Raw genomic sequence first — 23,365 nt, forward strand, 5'->3', positions numbered from 1 at the left:
CTATAAGGTTAGAGATGGCGTGACTTGAATTAGAGCAGGAAAGGTTTATGCCATGTGCATGAGGGCACAACATGTGTTTTACGATTTCTTAAAAATAGATTTACTCTAGGGAAATTTTTCAGTACTTTCTAAGTTTGAAATCATAATGCCTTTAAGCATATTTTAATCATTTGACTAATTTGTAAATTGAAAGGAAGAGATTTATAGACTGGCAGCAGAATGGTGGTTGTCTTGGCAACCATCCAGAATGAGGAACAATGAACAGTGTAGTGATATTTGGCTGAAGAAGAAAATAGGAGAATTAGCAGGAGCTGTCTTCCAATATGTGAGTGACTGCCATGGAAAAGATCATGTCAAATTGTTCAGTTGGTTTCAGAGCCGCTGGGACACTGGGTGGAAGTTAAAGGGAGGCAAATTATTCCCGTCCTTAGAGATGTTTTTACATTTAGATGGATCTATTATCAGAAGGATAATCTTTTCCTGGGAAGGAAGAAACCTCTTGGAAGTTTCAGGCCGGGGCATCAGGCCGTCTCCGTAGTGAGAAATAAATGAGCTCGTTCATTGGCTAAGGGATAAGGCGAGACAGTCTCTGAAATCCCCACCCTACGATTATAAGTGTTAGATGGCACATTTGGTGTGCATTTTTAAAAATTTGGCATGAGTACTGTAGAAGAAAATTAACAGGTTGAATATCTACCTATACTCTTACAACAGATTATAGATATGCATCTTGAGTTTCTATATGACAATTTCCATAGTGGAATTTAATGAATGACATTTTTTAACTTCACTTTTCCTTCTCTTTTTCTTTTACTTCCATCGGCTTTCTGTTCCCTCCCCTTCCTTCCCTTTACTTTGCCCCCTCTTAATCCATTCGTTTGAATTCCTTCCTTCTTTTCTTCTTTCTTTCTTATTAAATTTTCTCATCATTGGACATCTTATTGAGCCTAAATTAAACAGAATAAAAGCTGTTTTCCCTACTCTCTTGTCATGTTATTATTATCCAGACACATTAGCTTCCAACGGCCACTGGCCTGGGAAGTATTGCATGGCCACAAACAAATGGTTCAGTGGCACCTCTGCCCCAAATGACAGTAGTGGTTGTGAAAGGCCGGCATCTGTCACTCTGGTGGAGCTGTTTGTCCCATGCGCTTTATGCACATTGTCAGTTCGGCCTATGACGTTACTGGAACTCCAGTGTCACATGTGGGTGTATGTTTTGTTCCCTGTAGAAAGTGGAGACATAATTGAAAATACAGCTCTCCAATGCTGTAAGTCTTGGCCCATGAGTCTAGTAGAATAAAAGACTTAACAGGTATTGTCTTGGCCAGATTGCATGTCCTCTGCCTCTGTGCCTCCTTCCCAGAGGCCCCGCTGTTGCCCCTGAGCCAACATGGGCCAGGAAGAGGAGCTGCTGAGAATCGCCCCAAAGCTGGAGAAGGTGGTAGCTAAGATGAACATGGAAGGGAGCCTCCACCTTCTGAAGAAGCGGAACAGCTGCCAGATGTGCACCAGTTACTCAGACAACCAGGATTGGCGTCCCTATTAATGGGCTAAGCACTACTCAGATAAGCAGGTGGTGTCCTTGACCACAGTCCTTATCAAAGACTGGAAGTGGCTAGTGGACTCCCCTAGACTCCCCAAAGGAGGAAAAAATGGAAAGGAAAGAGAAGAAGCCAAGAAAAAAGAAAATGGGCTTGACTCTTGCAATTGGAAGGCCTTTCTCTTCCAAGGAAAAAACAAGGGGAAGAGCCCAAAAGCCACCGATGGAAGGATAAAATGGCACATCAGAAGTGGAGACCCCCCAAAACACCCAGCAGCCCCCTGAGCTCCACCTGGGCTCCCTCCATCTGCCTCCTGGCACCCTGCTCTCTCACGGGGGACTCTGTCCTAGACAGTGTGTGAAGACGCTCTCTGAGGCCTTGATGGCAGATGACAAGGCCTATGGAGTCACTGTCAAGATGGCATCAGAAATCAAAGATGATATCTAATAGGAACTCAAGAGCTGAGACATGAAGTACTGGAACCATGTGCACAGCTGAATCAGCAACCTCAGGGACCCCAGGAGCCCCCTGCAGCGGGCCATGCTTCCAGCCTCGTTGCCAATATGACAGCAGAGGAACTGGTCAGTGGTGAGCTGAGGGAATTGAGGATCGCCATGACCCAGGGGGCTCTCTGTGAGCAAGAGATGGCCAATACAGGCGGCACCTACATTGACCTCTTCCAGTGCAGCAGAAGCAGGAAGAACTGTACTTATAACCAGGTGCAGCACAGCGCCCATGAGCCCATGACTACCTTTGCCTTAAGCAAGGAGTGTGGCAATCTTTGGATGTTCCCCTTATAGGACTGCCAGGCAGGGTTTCAATGAACAAGGTGAGGAAGAACTAAGAGAAAGCACTAAGCCATTGTAACTGGAGAAAAAAATTAAAATTAAAATGGAGGAGGTGAAAAAGATATTGTTCCTATTAGAAAAGGCTTCCATACTATCATCTTATCTCAGAGTCCAAATATGTTCTTGATTCATAAGGCAAGTTTGTCTCAACTATTCTGAGTACACTTAGAAGCAGGTAATTATAGAAATAACTGGGGTCTAAATAAGGTCATATTTTTAAATTAAGCTCAGTAACATGGAGTAGTATACACTGCATTTCCAAATGACTCTCTCATTTTGCAGTGATTAAGGTCATAGACCTATAAAGTATTATTGCATTATCTCCACCTCGAATTATTACTTGTAACATTACATTTGTTTCTATTCATATTTTATTTGGAGAAAGAAGAATTATGCTTTTTAGGTGACATTATTCATTTGGAATTTCCTAGCTATCATTTTACTTTTAAGAAAAAAAATTTATATTATTTATATATGTGTATAATTATTCTCAGGACAGTAAATGACAAGAATAACAAGTGAATTATTGTGTTACTTCTCTAGGTGAAGACCCTGAAACAAGAAGAATGAGAACAGTGAAAAACATAGCAGACTTGAGGCAGAATTTAGAAGAGACTATGTCCAGTCTTCGTGGGACCCAGATAAGCCACAGGTTTTTTGTGTTGTTTTTTTCTCAATTCTGCATATTTTGGGGCCTGTAAAGAAAAAAAAAAATTACCATTAGGCACTTAACTTCTTATAATGATAGAGAAAGAATTTTAGTTTTCCTTTACTGTTTTCTCACTCAAATTTTACATGACAATCAACGGGTTACTTCTCAGCACATACATGGGGACTTTTTTTCTCCTATCCACCTTTTTTTCAGTGTAATTTCCCATTCAAACTGAATTCACTACTGAAACTACCACCATCACTTTGAAGTAGACTTGTATGCCTGTGGAAGTTGCTGTTTAAATGCATCTGAGAAAGAGTGGTAGAGAGACTTTCAAACATCATTGTAGCTAATTTCCAGAATAGGGTAAATTCAATGTTAGTTGAGAATGTGGAACAATGGTTTTTTTTGTTTTGTTTTTTTCATCTAAAATCTAATAATGGTCTCTCTTGAAAGCAAAAAACTGCAAATGTATGCCCTTTCCCACAATTTAACATCTACAGAGGTGTTTAGAATCTCATTATGAATGCATAATTTGGCTTTCCTGAAAATAACATTCTGCTAAGAAATGACTCTGAATCCTGGCCTTTCCTGTCTTGTGCCTTCGTGGTCAATGGCTCCATGTGAACCATAGTACCATTGTTTCTCCATTTTATTTGACAGCACCCTGGAGACAACATTTGACAGCACTGTGACAACGGAAGTGAATGGAAGGACCATACCCAACTTGACAAGCCGTCCCACCCCCATGACCTGGAGGCTGGGCCAGGCGTGTCCCCGACTTCAAGCGGGGGATGCTCCCTCCCTGGGCGCTGGCTATCCTCGCAGCAGTACCAGTCGGTTCATCCACACGGACCCCTCCAGGTTCATGTACACAACGCCTCTGCGTCGAGCTGCTGTCTCTCGGCTGGGAAACATGTCACAAATTGACATGAGTGAGAAAGCAAGCAGTGACCTGGACATGTCCTCTGAAGTCGATGTGGGTGGATATATGAGTGATGGGGATATCCTGGGGAAAAGCCTCAGGACGGATGACATCAACAGCGGGTAAGTGACCCTGGGTCCTGCTCCCTCACAGAACTCTGTAAAGAGGAAAAGTGGTCCACTCAGATGCATTGGTTATAAAAAGAGCGTATAGCTTAGTTCACAAAGGCATTAGAAAAGGTGAGAAATCTAAGGTATTGGGGTATTCAGGTCCTCTCTTCTGCTCATTTGTGAAAAGTACAGCATCTAAAATTTCTAGAAAATCTTTTTCTTACAAGCCATTAAATTTTTCTATTCTTAGTTCAGAGAAACACGTGTCCTGTGTTTTTCAGAGTGATCTTTGAAGTGGTTGTTTGCGGCAGCAGTCTCCGGTGTTTACCTATGCCACCATCTTGGTCTCTCCGAAAAAGATATTGTTCCTATTAGAAAAGGCTTCCATACTATCATCTTATCTCAGAGTCCAAATATGTTCTTGATTCATAAGGCAAGTTTGTCTCAACTATTCTGAGTACACTTAGAAGCAGGTAATTATAGAAATAACTAGGGTCTAAATAAGGTCATATTTTTAAATTAAGCTCAGTAACATGGAGTAGTATACACTGCATTTCCAAATGACTCTCTCATTTTGCAGTGATTAAGGTCATAGACCTATAAAGTATTATTGCATTATCTCCACCTCGAATTATTACTTGTAACATTACATTTGTTTCTATTCATATTTTATTTGGAGAAAGAAGAATTATGCTTTTTAGGTGACATTATTCATTTGGAATTTCCTAGCTATCATTTTACTTTTAAGAAAAAAAATTTATATTATTTATATATGTGTATAATTATTCTCAGGACAGTAAATGACAAGAATAACAAGTGAATTATTGTGTTACTTCTCTAGGTGAAGACCCTGAAACAAGAAGAATGAGAACAGTGAAAAACATAGCAGACTTGAGGCAGAATTTAGAAGAGACTATGTCCAGTCTTCGTGGGACCCAGATAAGCCACAGGTTTTTTGTGTTGTTTTTTTCTCAATTCTGCATATTTTGGGGCCAGTAAAGAAAAAAAAAATTACCATTAGGCACTTAACTTCTTATAATGATAGAGAAAGAATTTTAGTTTTCCTTTACTGTTTTCTCACTCAAATTTTACATGACAATCAACGGGTTACTTCTCAGCACATACATGGGGACTTTTTTTCTCCTATCCACCTTTTTTTCAGTGTAATTTCCCATTCAAACTGAATTCACTACTGAAACTACCACCATCACTTTGAAGTAGACTTGTATGCCTGTGGAAGTTGCTGTTTAAATGCATCTGAGAAAGAGTGGTAGAGAGACTTTCAAACATCATTGTAGCTAATTTCCAGAATAGGGTAAATTCAATGTTAGTTGAGAATGTGGAACAATGGTTTTTTTTGTTTTGTTTTTTTCATCTAAAATCTAATAATGGTCTCTCTTGAAAGCAAAAAACTGCAAATGTATGCCCTTTCCCACAATTTAACATCTACAGAGGTGTTTAGAATCTCATTATGAATGCATAATTTGGCTTTCCTGAAAATAACATTCTGCTAAGAAATGACTCTGAATCCTGGCCTTTCCTGTCTTGTGCCTTCGTGGTCAATGGCTCCATGTGAACCACAGTACCATTGTTTCTCCATTTTATTTGACAGCACCCTGGAGACAACATTTGACAGCACTGTGACAACGGAAGTGAATGGAAGGACCATACCCAACTTGACAAGCCGTCCCACCCCCATGACCTGGAGGCTGGGCCAGGCGTGTCCCCGACTTCAAGCGGGGGATGCTCCCTCCCTGGGCGCTGGCTATCCTCGCAGCAGTACCAGTCGGTTCATCCACACGGACCCCTCCAGGTTCATGTACACAACGCCTCTGCGTCGAGCTGCTGTCTCTCGGCTGGGAAACATGTCACAAATTGACATGAGTGAGAAAGCAAGCAGTGACCTGGACATGTCCTCTGAAGTCGATGTGGGTGGATATATGAGTGATGGGGATATCCTGGGGAAAAGTCTCAGGACGGATGACATCAACAGTGGGTAAGTGACCCTGGGTCCTGCTATCTCAAAGAACTGTGTAAAGAGGAAAAGTGGTCCACTCAGATGCATTGGTTATAAAAAGAGCGTATAGCTTAGTTCACAAAGGCATTAGAAAAGGTGAGAAATCTAAGGTATTGGGGTATTCAGGTCCTCTCTTCTGCTCATTTGTGAAAAGTACAGCATCTAAAATTTCTAGAAAATCTTTTTCTTACAAGCCATTAAATTTTTCTATTCTTAGTTCAGAGAAACACGTGTCCTGTGTTTTTCAGAGTGATCTTTCACATGCTTCTTAAATAAGAGATTTTGTAGAGAAGGACAAGGGAAGGAGACAGAAGGACGTTTGCTGAGCTGCTTGATTTTCGGGGGCTTGTCAAAGCTGCCTTTGCTTTGAGGTTCACATATTTTCTGGCACTCTTAAATTTTGCAACTCCAATCTAACTTGAGGGAAAATCATTTTAGAGTTTAAAGTTTCCGTCTATTTGTTGTGATATCAGATTTGCTTCTTTCTCTTAATCCCTGTTTTCCTCATCTTTCCTATTAGATTCCCAAACCAAAAATGTGATTATAAAACTCTTAAAGTATTTTGGCAATTTGGAATATTTAGTTCAATCTGTGATGAGCCTCAATGGAGGCAATAGGATAGTTCTATTAATAGACTTTTATTAACAATTGTAATTGCCCTTTTGAATACTTCTTGTTACCTATTACACTGTTGTTAAAGATACTGATTCATTTAACCTTCCACCACCAGCCTTTAGGAGGTATTTTTGTACATGCTTGTTTTACAGATAGGGAAATTGATCCTAATCAGACCCAATTGTTTATGCTAAGGAAAGACCAGACTGGCATTAGAAATTGGGTGTGTCTGACTTCAAAACCCAGGCTCTGTGAATGCAAGGAAAAGCTTCCCAATTAACCTTACTATATTTTTTCATGTGCGTCTGGGTTTTGACCTACCCTTTATCCTTATACATCTGAGAGGACCAGTGTCAGAAATCATTCTTCTACATGACTAACCCTTCCTGACTTCATTCCTGAAAAGCTTGTTTGAAGGGTGACAAGACCTAAAAAGTACAAAAGAGATTAAATCAGATTCATAGCTCTGCTCTGATATCCTGATAGCTACCAGTGCATTCCAGGTAGCCGCCTTACCGGAGTTTCTAACGATTTATAATTAAGGAGACAGATTATGGTCAATTAAGGTAGAAAGTAATTGAGTTGCCACTGGAGTCAGAGTTCCTAATTTAAATCACTTTCTAGACTTTTCTCTCTGTGGACTCCTTAGGAGGTTAGTTTATCCAAATTCATTTTTATCACGTGTAAAAAGGATAACATTGCAGAATCTCCACGAAATTATTTGGAATGAAGGAAATAACCCACAAAATTGTACATAGCACAAACCTTGTCACAGTATAAGTGATTAATAAGTTTATCATCATCATAATTACATTTGTAATCATTAATAATTATAATAAATGACTATTTAACATCACCTAGAAGGGAATAACCAGTTCAGGGAACAGGATGGCAACATAAGGATAAGTCATGAACTTTCTCTGCTCTGTATTTCCCTCTTCATTTTCCATTCTTTCTTCTCTCCCTCCCAAATCCTCCTCTCTTTCCTTTCTCTAGTTCTTTACATGGGGACATATATGTGTATTCACTTTTTATATTCACCAGTGGATGAAGATTTAATTGTATACATAAATATACACATATATAATTCATATATATACATATATCTACATACACACATATGCGGTGAGTCTCATTATTTGTGATAGTTATGTTCTATAAAGTGTGCACAAACAATGACTAGTGAATGCTGAATCACTCCTCTAGGGGAAATACAAATTTAGTTTCCTTTGAGCCTTTGGACATAATATTTTCATCAGTGGATCAATATATAATCTTGTTTCATGTGTATTTCAGTTGAAAGAATCCTTATTTATTATTTAATACGTATTTGTTGATTCATTAATATTGAACTCACACCAACAGCAGTATAACTCATACCTGAATGAAGCTTAAGTAAGACATATTTTTCCGTAAGACATATCATAGCCTTCTTATACACAAGACAGCTTTTCGGCGCTACATTTAAGGGACCATTTTAAATAGCAAAATCTCCAATAGAGGCACAAAAATGTGAAAAAGCGGCTCTATTTAGACTGTGAAAGGATGCTTTTATTTTTGCAGTAGGAGAGCTGCAACAAGAAGGCAAAATGTCACCTTATTCAACCTCCGTCGGCAATGTCCACATGGCAGCTGAGACTTCTCGCTGCTCTGAGCATGTCCGTGAGTGACATGGAAGATCTGCACGTACTGATTCGGGGGCTACACATTTTAGTGAGGAGCCAAATTCGCAAATGTGGAATTGGTGGATAATGAGGATTGACTGTGTTTATTTACACACATGGAACATGCTTATCTGGAGAGAGAAGGTGTATCAAGGGAGCAGTTTAACTCAAACATCAAGGGACATCCACAGTGCAATGTGTAATTTCAAAAGGTTCATATAGATAAAATTGAGCTGAGAGTTCAGAATAAGGAGAAAGCACTAAATCCTGGAATGAAATAGAATGGAATGAATAAGAAAAGGAAACACTTTAGTTCTGTTCCTAGAGAGATTCAAATAGCTAGAGAGGAGAGAAATATATTAAGAGAAAATTTGTAAGAAAAGTGTACGGATTGCAGAAGATATTTAAAGATAAGATTTGAGAGAGGAACTATTGTGACAGGCCTCAGTAACATTAACCTAAGAGGTCTAAAGTCTGTACTATACACAATGGAAAGCACTGTGTCTTAGAGAAGATTACCTAATAATAGCAGAATATGAAGATGATGATGGTTTTTGGAAGACCAGTTTAAGGGAAATCTGCAAAATGGATTGAGGGAATAAACTGTGGAGATAGATTTCAGGCACTATTACACCAGTTATAAGGTCAGAAATATGGGATGAAAGTGGGGAGGGATTGATATAGGAGGTATCACAAAGGAAAATTTTACAGATACAATGATGGGTGGCTCATGAGGGTATAGTAGTAAGAGAGAAAGATAATTCAGACAAGATGCCCATTTTATAATCACAAGAAGTAGAAAATGATACCATTAGAGAAAATAGGCACAGATAGAACTTGTGATATTTTTATTTTGGAGAGAAAGCAAAGAGAGGAGATGATAAGTACAGTTAAAATTGCAGAGTTGGAAACAAGGGTGTTACCGGACTGAAGGGGTCCATTTGCCTGAGCACATCAAAGCCCAATAAGACATGAACAGGAGTTTGCAGCCGGAAAAAAAAAAGACTTATTAAGGAGATGGCACTATGCCTGGAGTCACAGGTAGCTCATGCTCAAAGACCTGGCTCCCCGATGGCTTCTGGGGGATGGGTTATATAGGGGAAAATCATTAATCATGGTGACCAACAGAGTGAGTGTGGTGGTGTCTATTGACTAGTTGGTACTAGAGTAGGGGTAATTGATTATTTCATTTGGTCCTGATGTCAGCCATGGAGATACTCTGTCCAACTTCACAAGGATTTGTTCTGTGGGATTGTTCTGCTTTGCTGGTTCTGGAGCTAAAACGCAACTGAGGCCAAGATATTATGTTAATTTGACTGAAAACTCTGTCCCAATAGTTAGCAGACCCAAGACCTTGTTTCTAAGACTACTGGATGCTGACCAGAACCTCATTGTCTGGAGGGAGAGGGAGGTGGGTGAGTCAGGAGGTGGGCAGGTAGCCTCACCTGTAAGGCCAGTTTGAGTTAAAGGGGGGAAAATCAAAATAAAAAGCCAGATTAAAGAAAATAAGGTTTCTTCATGGTTACAGGGGGATAAAGCAAAAGTAACTTAAAACAAAACTAGTGTCCAGGGTAGAGATATAATGGAGGCCGTGATCTCATATAGTAGAGAGTAGAAATTATAGGAGACATGAGGACTTCTCGGAAAAGAATAGAGAGAGAAGAGGGTTAATGAACTTATGTGTGTGTATGTATGTATATACAGGGTGTCCCCAAAAGTGTATACACACTTTAACAGCTGATAGATGATCTCATATAGTAGAGAGTAGAAATTATGGGAGACATGAGGACTTCTCAGAAAAGAATAGAAAGAGAAGAGGGATAATGAGCTTATGTGTGTGTATGTGTATGCATATACAGGGTGTCCCCAAAAGTATATATACACTTTAACAGCTGATAGTTCAATTTTGAAAATGAAATGCATTTTAATAAACACTGCCTTTATAATTACTCAAAGTGTGTGTATACATTTTTGGGAACACCCTACATGTATTGAAATTTTGTCTTGAGTTTATCCTATGTATCAAGCAACATTCTAGGCTTTGTGTTCAGTGCTTGTTAATTAGACAAAGGGCCTTCCCTAGTGTTTTTATATGTGCTCATTTATTCAGTAAATGGATAGTAATATATAGACATGTGTATGTGTGTATACATTCTTAGATAAGTAGTTCTTAAACAACTGCTCTCTGCATATAATAATGTATATTACAGGCATACCTATACTCAGAAGAATTTTACGGGGCTCTGTTAGTTAACATTAACTCCTGTAACAGAGAAATCTCAAAATCTCAGTAACTTCACACAAAGTTCATTTCTCCTTCCTATAAAACCCTCACTGGTGTTTCTGACCTTTAGTTGGGGAATGTGCACTATATAGTCTTTCATAGACTAAGGTGGCCGGTAGGTAATTTTGCTTTTATCCAGCCATGTTTCCAATGTCACTGGGCATTCATATTCAAAAGGCAGATGGCAAAGAAAGGAAGGGCCATGGTGTTAGAATATTTCATATGTACCAAGCCAGCAAGTGGTGCATGTGACTTCTATCCACATTCCTTTATGCAGAACAGCTGTGTGGCCACGTCTAACTATAAGCCAGGCCAAGACCAATAGTTCAGCTGTGTGCCAATGCGGAAGAGGACATTGCTTTCATGAGAGCTGGCCAGTTTCTGCTCAATTCACTAAGAAGGAAAAAAATGCTATCCCCATTGTCGTCCCTACTTATTTCATGCTCCAGTAGAAACCCAATTCAGACTTCTGTTCTCTATTTTTGTGCCTTATCAGTCTTTCAAATGAAGTCTTGGAGAGTTCAACAATGAGTCCATTTAAATAAGCATCAGTGGTCCACATGTTTTATGTTGACCAGCAGTCATTCATATGTAGCTTAAAATAGACTAAGTAAAAATAATACAAATCCACATAACAACTTCCTCTGGTGGTTTTTACCTGCTTGGTCTTATACATTTTCTGTTTTCCATGGTATATAGCGTATAGGACACTGAAAGTTAAGGAATGACTCAGAGTTCTGTGCTCTGGGGAGAAGGTGACTGACTAGACATGGTCAGCAGGTGTTATGCCTGGTCTCAGCTTAGGTATGACTGGTGGGCATTGTGTGGGGGACACCCATGGCGTGCTGTACATCATTGCTCAACAGGTTACATAGTGTGCCATTGTTGGCATCCACAGGATGTACCCTGGAGTTTCAACCATAATTAAAAGGTGTAAAGAAGAGAGGGCTAGAGACACTCCGGGGGAATTTTAATTTAATGGTGTTTTCCTTCAGAAAAAAAGGGCACAGAGATGTCTGTGCTATAATTCTTAAAAACGTTGAGTCATAGAGTTAACTTTCTGTTCCCAATTTTTGCAAGTATGGTTTAGTGATTAAATGGACAAAAGACACAAAAGACAGTACTGCATGAAAATGTTTAATTTAGGATTTTTTTTTTCTCATGTAACCAGGAGGAATGTCATGAAGTAAATGGGAATGGAGTTTCATTTTTTCATGTACTGTAGAACTCTGAAAATTAATCAGCATTCTGAGAGTTCAAAATTCCTTGAAGCATGCAAAGGCTTATCTCTTTCTTCTCTTTTGAAAATTACTTTAAACACTCGGGGATGTGAATCTGCCAGTAATTAGGAATTAGTCATAGGAAGGCCTCTTACTTCAAATGAGTCTCTTTGAAAAAGTCTTTATTTATGAAGCAGAACAGGCACAACCTGGAATATTTGGTGTGTGTGTGGGGGGGGGGAGTGGGGAGTTACTTATTTTAATTGAGTGGAAATTGAAGTTATCAGCAGGTGTCTCAGTGATAAATAGTCGGGACAAGATTATAACCTAAAATTCTACTTTAAGTCACATTACTCAAACACAAAGAAATTTAATACTGTGAAGTGAAGTTTTTAAAAAGAGAGGTGGATATTTTAATCCTGCCTCTTCCTTGATTCCCCCTCCCTTCTCCTTTGGTAAAGTTTGTGATGAGTGAAGCATGCATAACATTGGAAAGGGCGGGTTACCTAAGTTGGGTTAAAAAGACTTACATGGTAGCACAGCTGGTGTTGCTGAGTGGTTGAGTGTCAACCTATGAGCCAGGAGGTCACAGTCTGATTCCTGGTCAGGGCACATGCCTGGGTTGCAGGCTTGATCCCCAGTGGGGGGCATGCAGGAGGCAGCTGATCGATGATTCTCTCTCATTATTGATGTTTCTATCTTTCCCTCTCCCCTCTTCTCTGAAATCAAATAAATAAATAAATAAAAATTTAGAAAATATTTACATGGTAAACAACAGATTCCTAGTTCTAATGCTTCCACTAATTTTATATTCAAGATATGAGTTATTTTTTAGTGAATGTAAGAATTCTAGTAGAAAAATAGCTGGTAAATCTAACCAACACTTATAAAGCTCTTACTACATGCTAGGCAAAGTTCTGTGCATTTAAAGTTTAAGTAACTTTAGGCAGAACTCAGAAAATTACTTAATCCACATTGTGAGAATTCACCATTTTTTGAAGCAAGCAATGGTGGACTTGAACCTAAGCAGTCTGGCTCCCGTGTAAACTCTTAGCCATCATACTGATCCTGTGAGATTGTCTACATGTCCACTTGTACACATTTCTCTCCTAGGAGTTGTTTTTGTTTGTTTGTTTTTTACAAACAAACATAAATGAGTGTTATAGCAATCGTTCATTATCAGTGTAGTTTTCTTAGCTAGCACATTTGATCTAGAGGACAATTCTTAATTCTGTCTGTGTTTACTGAAGGGATGATGCTGAACTGAAGGGAAATAAACACTTGAGAAGCCCTGTGTATTCATGTCATTAAAAATAGCTAATTGTGCCCTGGCCAGGTGGCTCAGTTGGTCGGAGCATAGTCCTGTACACCAAAAGGTTGTGGGTTTATTCCAAATCAGGGCATATATCTACATTGCGATTTTGGTCCCTAGTCTGAATGTGTAAGGGAGGCAACCGATTGATGTTTGTCTCTCACAGTAATCCACTCTATCCACATAGAAAGACTATGTCTTCATCCCAATTCTCAAGGGGAAAAAAAATTAGCTTAGCATGGAATGTGAGATTAAACACCCTGTTCTCATCCTCCTTGGTCCGGCAAGCAAGATCACCTAATAATAATAGTGGTGACCCTGTGATGTGGGGAGCCAGCATGGCCATGGCATACTCATGCCAGCTCAGCCTGGTTCAGTGACCCTGAGTGGGGGCGATGAAAGGCTTAGAAAAGATAGACAAGAGAATGAAAGCTGGGTCTAGGTGGGACGCTGCTCCTCTGATGGACAGCGCCCGAGCCCACTAGCCGTGTCTTTATTTTATAACAGATGCCACGAGGCAAAGTAAGGACTTGATCAAGATGTTTACAACATTCTCATTGGTTTCAATCCTACTCAACTATATGCACCTGAACTCTATCAAGCCCACATCACTCAGGCACGTGGGGCCACGTGTTTGGACCACAGGCTCAAACTTACATCCATAGCTGTTGGCTATAATTGTGCTGGGAAGGCTCTGCCCTCCAAGATAGATCCCAGACAGGACATGGGCAGACCGTGTGGTCCTTCTGTTCAGAGAGCAATGTGTGGTGGTTAAGATCATGGTTCCTGGAGCAAACTTTGTAGATTCATTTCTCAAATCTGCCATGACTGTTTGAGTGACCTTGTGTAAGTCCTAACCTTTCGTGCCTACTTATTTTTTTATCTCTAGTGTGGGCATAAATAATGTTATTACATGTGAACTATTTGAAAAGTTCCCAGCAACATATTAAACATTTGATACATCTTGGTTATTAGCTTCTGATAATGGCCAACTGTAGCATATATTCCACTTGTAAAATAAATTAATTTAAAGTTTAGTAATGTTCCATTACTCTTGTGACCATCAATGCTTCAAAAAATAAAATGATGTTGCTTTTATTTTGCTAAGCGTTATATTATTTACAAGCCTATTCAAAATACAGATTACAAAAGGGGGAAAACAGAAGGTTCTATAATTGGCTAGTTACTTGTAGTAAGGAAGACTGATTTCCTAATAAACTTGAAAAGATATTCTAATTATTTCTGGCGAGTATAATGTTTATGTAGAAAAAAACTATAATAGAGAATATTTGCATAATTATTGAAAAATGTGAACACAGTTTGTTTATTAACTGCAATTGTCAGATGAGCTCATTTAATTTTCTGCTGATTCATCACACATTTATTTACAGGTACATGACAGATGGAGGACTCAACCTGTACACTAGAAGTCTGAACCGAATTCCAGACCCAGTGACTTCCAGGGATGCCATTCAGAGAGGTGTTCACGATGTGACTGTCGATGCAGACAGGTAATGCCATCAGCATATATGATAATGAGGAGTGTATTAAGCAATTTCATAAATGAGATCCTAGGAGTTTTACAGTATAAATCAATGGACTTTTATTTTGATATAATCATTATTTTGGAACATTTTAAAAAACTAAGGTGATTTCACTTCAAGACTTTAAGACTTCAAGAGTTTTTAAACTCTGTATACTGAAAAAGTTTGCATTGCTGGTAATAATATTTAACAAATTTCAGGTTACATGGCAGCAAGTTTTAATAGATCTAAAGCAAAATTATAAAGATAGACCATGTTCTTTATTTAAAAAGAACCCTGACTGATAAATTCCTTTCGATTTCGATACCCTCAGATGTACCTGGAGGCTAATGATATAAAGATTAAAACGTAATTCAAATGATCAGGTACAGTAAGCTTGATGCTTTTCTTGAGGGGTTTGTTGAAAGCATACAACTCTTGCTTTAGGCTAATTTCTGATTCATAATTGTTTCATATTGCTTAAAGGTAAGTGGTGTGTGTGTGTGTGTGTGTGTGTGTGTGTGTTTGCTGGACATTGTTTTGTCAATTTTATCAGAATCACTGCTGTTCGAGAATATTATCTGTGTAAAATAATGTTGTAAGACATACTTCTGACCTAATTTTGCCCCCTCTACACTCAGAATTTTTACTTTATTGGGTGGGAAAAGTACCCATTTCCAGCACTACTATGTATCAATACGTAGAGTGATTCTTTAACTCAGCATTATGAAAAGAACAAGAGGTTAAGATGCCATGTATCCATATTCTGAAACAAGAGCTGGCTGATTGTCCTTTGTATTCCACTTGGTGCAAGGCACATGGGTACAGTCATGGGGTGTCAGGTAGGCTGGCGTGTGGCTTGGGTAGTAAAGAGCTCTGCTCTCTCAGCTTCCTTGTTGGTGCTTTGCTGTTTGGATATAAAAAAGAACCTAACTGCTGCTTGCTGCAGCCTGCCTACTCTGTGGGGTGGGGTGAGGAGGAGCCACGGAGGGGGAGGGGAAAGGCTCAAACATGCCTGTCACCTCTGGAAGTCCGGTCACTCAGGATGGGGCCCCAGGGTGGCTTTGTAGGACTGGACACCAGGCTGCTTCCTTGTGGCTTCCTGAGCCAGGTCACAGGTGATGGTGCCGCTGGAGGTCTGGGGAGATTCCAGGTGCTCTGGGGACTCCAACACGGTGGCCATGAACCAGAGAGTAAACTTCCCGGAAAAGAAGCTCGCCCACTGGTGACCCGGGTGGGCCTTGGGGAGACCCGAGTGGTAGAGAGTGGCTTCCCCAGGGTACTTGGCACTGGCAGAGGAGCTGTCACTGGGAGTGGAACCCAGGTGGCGCTGGTAGTAGTCATGGGTGGCCACGAGCGAGCCGCTGGAGGGGAAGGCTGCCGTGCTCTTCTTGCTTGTGGACGGGTGCGAACCTGGGTGACCACCCCTCAGGGACCTTGGGGCGTGATCACAGGTGGTGGGAATAGGATGCTAGGCTGGAGAGCCCATTTGCTCCACAACCAAGATTGTGGGGGCCTTTTTTTTTCTGTTTAGTGAGTCCATCATCGCAAAGAAATAAGAGCTGTGTATGATTCCTGTGCATTTTAGTACAGCCAACTGCAAAGGCTGGACAGTGAATTCTCATGTTAATCTTCATGTTAATCTTTAGCTTCTCCTCTATCAAATGCTGATCTTTTAACTCCTGTTGGCCAGAGGAAGTGTTGACACTCATACCATTCTTCTAGTCTGTATCCCGGAGATGTGTGTGTGTGTGTGTGTGTGTGAGAGAGAGAGAGAAAGAGAGAGAGAGAGAGAGAGAGAGAGAGAGAGAGACATGTAGTTATCAATGGCTTATGAAAACTTTTGCCACCCCTACCCCAGAATTCCTCTGCAGCCATTTCCCTGGCTGACTCGTTCACTAACTTTCTGCTTTTGCACTGATGCTTTCTCTGCAGGGAGTGCCCTTCTCTACATTCATTGATTTATTGCCTCCATCACAGCATTTCTGTTGCAGCTTAATGTTACCTCTCAGGGAAGTGTTTCCAGAGTAGCTAAGACATTTCACTTCCAGTCACTTTCTCGGCCATTACTTTATGCCATTTTCTTCAATTTACACATCACTTGCTGAATATATCATACTTATATTTATATTTATTTTATATCTCCCTCATGACAATGTAAGCCCAGGAATGCAGAATTCTTGTTGTATTTGTGATATGTCGAGCCTTTAACAGATGTATGTGGAATGAATGAACACAGGAGTGAATAGGCTACATACTCAAGTAGGCTAGCAATACCGTCCACTGGTAGAGAGTCAAATGATGCCTGGAAAGAGCCAGGGCCCTGCAAAAATATTATGTAAGAGAGGGAATGAGTTTTGTGGAAAAATAAAAAGCAGAGATTAGAGGGGAAGAAATCCAAAGTGTGGACAACATTTTGGATCTAATGACCTTACCCATTATTAGCTGATAGTGGGAAACATTAAAGAGGGGGGAATTGTGTTGGGTTTTGGGAACTGAGATTATTGTGACAGAACCTAGGAATTCATACAGAGGTGACTTATTTTGGAGACAGTTGGGATAACCAGCTCTCTTGCTCCTTTAAGGCTCCAGATTGGGGCCTGAAGGAGGAACCTCAGCTCACAGAAAGGTCCAGGTGTGCACTAATCAGCTGGAACCTATGAAAGCAGTGGTTCTTCAAGTGCGCCACCTGGGCCAGCAGCTTCAGCCTCACTTGGGAACTCGTTAGGAATGCAGAGTATCAGCTCTATCCAACACCTACTGAATCAACAACTCTGTGGGTGGGCCAGCAGTCTGAGTTTAGCCAGTCCTCCCAGTGATTCTGATATACTCTAAAGTTCTCAAACCACTATCTTAAAATTAACAGATAGATGCCAGGCCTATGGAAACATAAACACTTAACATAAAAAAAAACATTTTAAAGTCTCTTATTTGTTGTATTAGCTGTGTTTGGTCAAGGGAAAGAGAATATCAAAATAACAGTGGCACTAATCTTTAAAATAGATAAGCTAATGATATGTCGCACCTGAAATAATTGTCTTGAGTTAGATTCAGCTTTGGACAATTATATGTGTTTTGAAAGAATTATATAATTTAAGAAATACAAAAATACACTGTAGTCACTTGTGTATATTAAACAGCAAAAATATTATAGTGAAAAATCCTACCATTAGCAGAGCTAGGACCTTCTCCTTTATTACAGACTAGTGCATGGGAAATCGTGCACTGGTGGGGGACATGGCCTGCCGGGATTGGCTCAGTGTGGGAGCACCGCTCATCCAGGTCAGCTGAGCGGCTGTGGACCTGCCCTCTGAGCGGCTGCTCTCTGGTCGGGCATCTTCTGTGGAGCCGGAGCACTCGCCTCTCCAGGGGACCTGATTGGGGCCAGGCCCAGGGGCAATAGCACTGAGAGGAAGTGGAGTAGGCCTCAGTCCCACTGTGGCCACAAACCCACCTCCCAGCCTCCGGGATCAGCTCTGAGAGCCCGGCGGCAGCGCTACACAGTCCGCAGGCCGTCCAGAGGAGGCAGCAGGGAGTGAGGAAGAGGAGCCTGGGGCAAGGAGGCTACGATCACAGCCTGAGTTCCTCCCTGTCAGCCCGGGGTTCGCAGTGAGAGCAGCCACTCATCCCAGTCAGCCAAGCGGTGCTCCCACTGTGGTAGCACACTGACCCCCCCCATCCCCTAGTGGTCAGTGCACATCATAGCAACTGGTTGGCTGGTTGTTCTGGTCATTCCACTGTTTGGTCGCTGGGCTTTTATTATATAGGATAGGTCTGAAGCTCTTTTATTTATTTATTTTTAAAATATATTTTATTGATCTTTTACAGAGAGTAAGGGAGAGGGATAGAGAGTTAGAAACACCGATGAGAGAGAAACTCGATCAGCTGCCTCCTGCACACCCCCTACTGGAGATGTGCCCGTGACCAAGGTACATGCCCTTGTACCTTGCCAAACCATTAGATTCTTCAAGTGAAGTCAAACCATTGGATTTTGTCAAACCATTAGATTCTTCAAGTGAAGTCAAGAATCTGGGCTTTTGTTAGAAATCTCCTAATCTCTCTATATAAAAGCCTATTGTGAAAATTGTCCCCGCAGGAGTTTGACCAGGAGACCGATTGCTTGCTATGATGTGCGCTGACCACCAGGGGGTGGCGCAGAACGAAGGAAAGCCCTGGCCGGCAGCTGGAAAGCCCCAATCAGCCCTAATCGTTGGCCAGGACTAGGGACCCTACCTGTGCAAGAATTTCATGCACCAGGCCTCTAGTTTAAAAATATTGTTAACTGTCTTAACTATGATCTCAATGGATAGTTAAACATATAAATTCTTCAATGGCAAATAGTCTATGAAATCACAGAGAACATATATACCATAAGGACAATGAACATTCTCATATATGGCCATGTAAATTTTTTAGGTCCCATAAAGTTTCCCACAGAGGTACGGGTGCTAAAACCTGCTGTACAGAATGAAAATGTACTACTTATGAGAAGCTGGACCACACAGGCACAAAACTATTTGAGGTCATTTCCAAAGGTTTAGTGCAAGACAGGACAAATCTAACTCAGATCCATTTCCCAGCCACAGCATCCCTCAGCGGAGCTGGCCTCAGACCTGCCTGAGAGACCTGTTATGGCAATAACTAATTAATTTTATTTAAACTATTATATGAATCAACACTGTACAGGCTAAGCACACATTTGTATCTGTGATGTAGAGGGAGAACACAAGCCCTGAGAATGAACCCCTGACATTTAAAAAGTAAATAAAGGAAGAATAGCCATTAAAGAGACAAAGAAATCAGCTCTGAGATGATGTTGAGGAACAAATAGGGTTAACTGATAACTTTGAGATGGAGAAAAGAGGGAGGAGGCAACTATGTCAAATTCTGGATAAGTGTAGTTAAGTGAATGTTTGTGCCAAAATATAAAAGAGAGTAATAAGAAGTTTAACATTTGAAAGATAGAAGTCCCCTGGATGATTAAGCAAGGTACAAGCTACGCTACAGCCTGAATTTCTAAAATAGACTGTCATAGAAGTCAAAATGTGGTTATGTAGAGGATGTATCCAGGTGATCGTAATGATGACTGACTGAATGAGTCTTAAAGGAGAGGAAGGCAAAGCTCCAGATATCAAATTCTTTATTAAATATGAACAGAATTATACAAAATGTAGTAACAAAGATACTAGGTCCATTCTGGATTGTCTATTACATTGTTAACTAAATTATATTCTTAAATATAGTGATGGTTGATTTCAATTATAAACTAATCACTATTCATAGTTTTGTTGTTGTTTTTGTTAATCTTCACCCTAGAATATTTTTCTATTAATTTTAAGAGAGAGAGGAAAGGAAGGAATAAGGGACACTCCTGCACGTGCCTTGACCAGGCTGGGGATCTAACCTGCAACCCCCGTGTGTGCCCTTGACCGGGAATCGAACCTGAAACCTTTCAGTGCACAGGCTGATGCTCTAACCACCAAGCACACCAGCCAGGACTACTATTCATATTTTAATTGATTTTGCATGTTTAATTATGATTTTTTGAATGTTTAAAACCTTAATGCATAGTAGAAATTATTATTTTTGTATTGTAGCTACTGACAGATTTGTTTGTGATACCACAATCCAGATGCTGAAGTCACAGCTGAGGAAGGAGTTTGCAAAGGGCCCTAAGGAACTGTCATGATTTCACATGCCTCTCAGGTTACCAGTCATCACAATTCTTAATATATTAGGGGCAGCCGAGGTCTAAACATCTACTCATACTGCAGCACTTGATTCAGTGGGCGGGGAGAGAAACTTTTCCTCTATCCTCTTAGGTTTAGTGTTTGGGGGTGTGCAAATTACACTGACAAAAGCTAGATTATCAGGAGAAAAGAGATTTTTTATTCATGTATGTATGTAGTTGTTTGCAGAAAATGTGGCGAGGTGGTTAGAATTTGGCTCTCATCTTAATAGGGGAAAGGGAGTGGGAGAAGGGCACTCATGGAAAAATAAAGGACTTTTTGGAAAGATTAAGTGGGCCCATAGAAAAAGAGATAGGAGATATGATAGTTTTGTGACAATGTCTGTTTAGGTGATTTCTTACACCTACTTCTTGTCTCAGGTGATAGGAGGCAATCTTCTCTGAGTGTAAAATTCGAAGAGGGGATATATGACAGAATTCCTTTGGGATGCTCTGTTTTTAGGGAAATAATGTGAGTTCAGAAAACAAAAGCAAAAAAGACCCAACTCTTCACCCTATATTTTGGATCCCTTCACCCTAAATCTATAGTTGTTATCAACGTGTAGAAAATTTCACTACATCCACAAAGGGAGTAAGGCAAATTCTCATATTAAACATTTTACCAAGGTTGGCTTAATGTTTTTAATTTTTTTGTTGTTAATTCTCACCTGAGGATATTTTCCCCCATTGCTTTTCAGAGAGTGGAAGGACGAGGAAGGGGAGGAGGGGGGCAGGAGAGAGAGAGAAACATGGATGTGAGAGAGATACATTGGCTGGTGGCTATTGGCTGTCTCCTGACTGGGAGTAGGGAGTGAACCCGACACCCAGGTACCTGCCCTTGACTGGGAATCCAACTTGTGACCCTTCAGTGCATAGGCTGATGCTCTAACCACTTAGCAACAAAGGCCAGGGCTTTACTTTATTTATTTTTTATTCCTCACCAGAGGACATGCTTAGAGAGAGGAAGGGAGAGCAAGAGCGAGAGAGATCAATTGGCTGCCTTCTATACCTGCCCCGACTGGGGATCCAGCTGGAAACCCAGGTATGTCCCCTGACCAGGAATCAAACCAGCAACCTTTTGGTGCACAGGATGATTCTCCACCAAATACGTCATCCCAGCTGGGCATGACAAATTCTTATTAAATCAGGTGGGGAGTCAATTCTAAGGGAGGGAGGCCTTTGATATTTACATGACTTCACCAAATAGGAGGGGTAAAGGCAACAGATTCTCTGAAGCCACCAAGCAAATATCTCCAGGGTTCAGACTCATGATGCTTGCCACTAGCCTGTGTACACTCTCATAATTCATTCGATTCTGTGCTGATTTGTTCCAGCATAATCACAGAATCAGTATAGTCCCACATCTTAAGTATTTCCTTCATTAGCTTACTGACTTTTCCATAGTAATTAAAAGAAAACACAGAAAAGATTCATAGGTTGAGATGGAGATAGATAAAGTAAATATAATTATTTCATTTCATAATTAAATAGCCTGCATTTTTTTCTCCTGCATTTCTTCACTTTAAGTAGAGAGATACAAATACAAAACACTGGGGAAGTAGAAAATGTTTGATTTTCCTTCTCACCGTTCCCTGGCCCCTGCTCTCCAACACTGGCTTGTGAACTGATGCTGAACTTTGTCCCAATTCTCAGAACTAACTGAACTCATTGTAAATAGCCTCACTAACTTCTAATATTTTAAGTAATATCCCTCATGGAATTAATTCACATTGTAGACCAGGGGTGGGGAACCATTGTTTTTGCCAAGGGCCATTTGGATATTTATGGCATTATTCGTAGGCCATACAAAATTATCAACTTAAAAAGTAGCTTGCTATATTTGGTCAAACATTAATGAACCCACCCCTAATGCCTTGGCAGGGCCAGACCAAATGATTTCGTGGGCCCCTGCTGTAAATATATATTGAGAACTTACTCTTTGCCAGGCACTATGCTCAACCCCATGGACCCTGCACTCAGAGGTCTTAATTAGAAGGACATTAGAATAGGGATTATTAAAGCTTAAAAAATTGAGACTCAAAGGATACTGGATAGTACAAGTAGCAAAAGTTGTAAATATTTTTGATTGGGATACCATTTAAAATATATCAAAACATACATATAGGTAGCTCTAAGCTCTCTTATTTTATCTTATTTTATTTTATTGGTTTAATTTAATTTAATTTTAATTTTATTTTATTTTATACTATAGGCCTGGTGAACAGATTCGTGCATCGGTGGGGTCGCTTGGCCTGACCTGCGGGGATCAGGTCAAAGCCAGCTCTCAGACATCCCCTGAGGGTTCCCAGATTTCGAGAGGGCAGTTCTTGGGTGACGCACCCTGGAATTGGGCTCTCTCTTCTCTGGTTCCAGGTGTGTCATGCTAGAACTGCAACTGCCAAGTCACCGCAGCTCAGCAGCTCCTGCATTGAGAGTCTGCTCCCTGGTATTCAGTGCGCGTCATAGCTACCAGTTGGAGCGTCTGCCCCCTGGTGGTCATTGCATGTCATAGCTTCTCGTCAGACGGTCTAACGGACAATTGCTTAAGCTTTACAGTAGATATCTTTATTGATTTCAGAGAGGAAAGGAGAAGGAGAGAGCAAGATAGAAACATCAATGATGAGAGAGAATCACTGATCAGCTGCCTTTTGCATGTCCCCTACTGGGGATCATGCCCACACCCAGGCATGTGCCCTTAACCAGAATTGAACGTGGGACCCTTCAGTTAGCAGGCCAATGCTTTATCCACTGAGCCAACTGTCTAGGGCTCTAGCACCATTTTAAAGACTGCCCTGACATTAAAATTGACCAGAGCTAAACTTTACCATTTTAGAATTAATCTCTCAATAGAGGAGGTGGTCCCCACTACTCTTATTTATGCAGTATTTTTACCTTATCTTCTTCACAACAGTGTACTAATGAA

General features: G+C 40.6%; 1 protein-coding gene across 7 annotated transcripts in view; it reads left to right on the plus strand.

Moving 5' to 3' along the window:
* The window catches only part of NAV3 (neuron navigator 3), an 832,279-nt gene that overhangs the window by 673,478 nt on the left and 135,436 nt on the right, over positions 1-23,365 (plus strand). For 6 of the 7 annotated variants that reach the window (XM_014531666.1, XM_005884144.2, XM_014531665.1 and 3 more), the window contains 3 exons: positions 2,936-3,044; positions 3,708-4,091; positions 14,583-14,702. In XM_014531666.1, the coding sequence (XP_014387152.1) occupies positions 2,936-3,044; positions 3,708-4,091; positions 14,583-14,702 (613 nt within the window). Of the gene's footprint in view, positions 1-2,935; positions 3,045-3,707; positions 4,092-4,916; positions 5,030-5,691; positions 6,076-14,582; positions 14,703-23,365 lie in introns of those variants that run through there. The other variant, XM_014531670.1, reaches the window with a different exon arrangement.

This window comes from Myotis brandtii, unplaced genomic scaffold, assembly GCF_000412655.1.
Source record: "Myotis brandtii unplaced genomic scaffold, ASM41265v1 scaffold82, whole genome shotgun sequence".
NCBI lineage: Eukaryota > Metazoa > Chordata > Mammalia > Chiroptera > Vespertilionidae > Myotis > Myotis brandtii.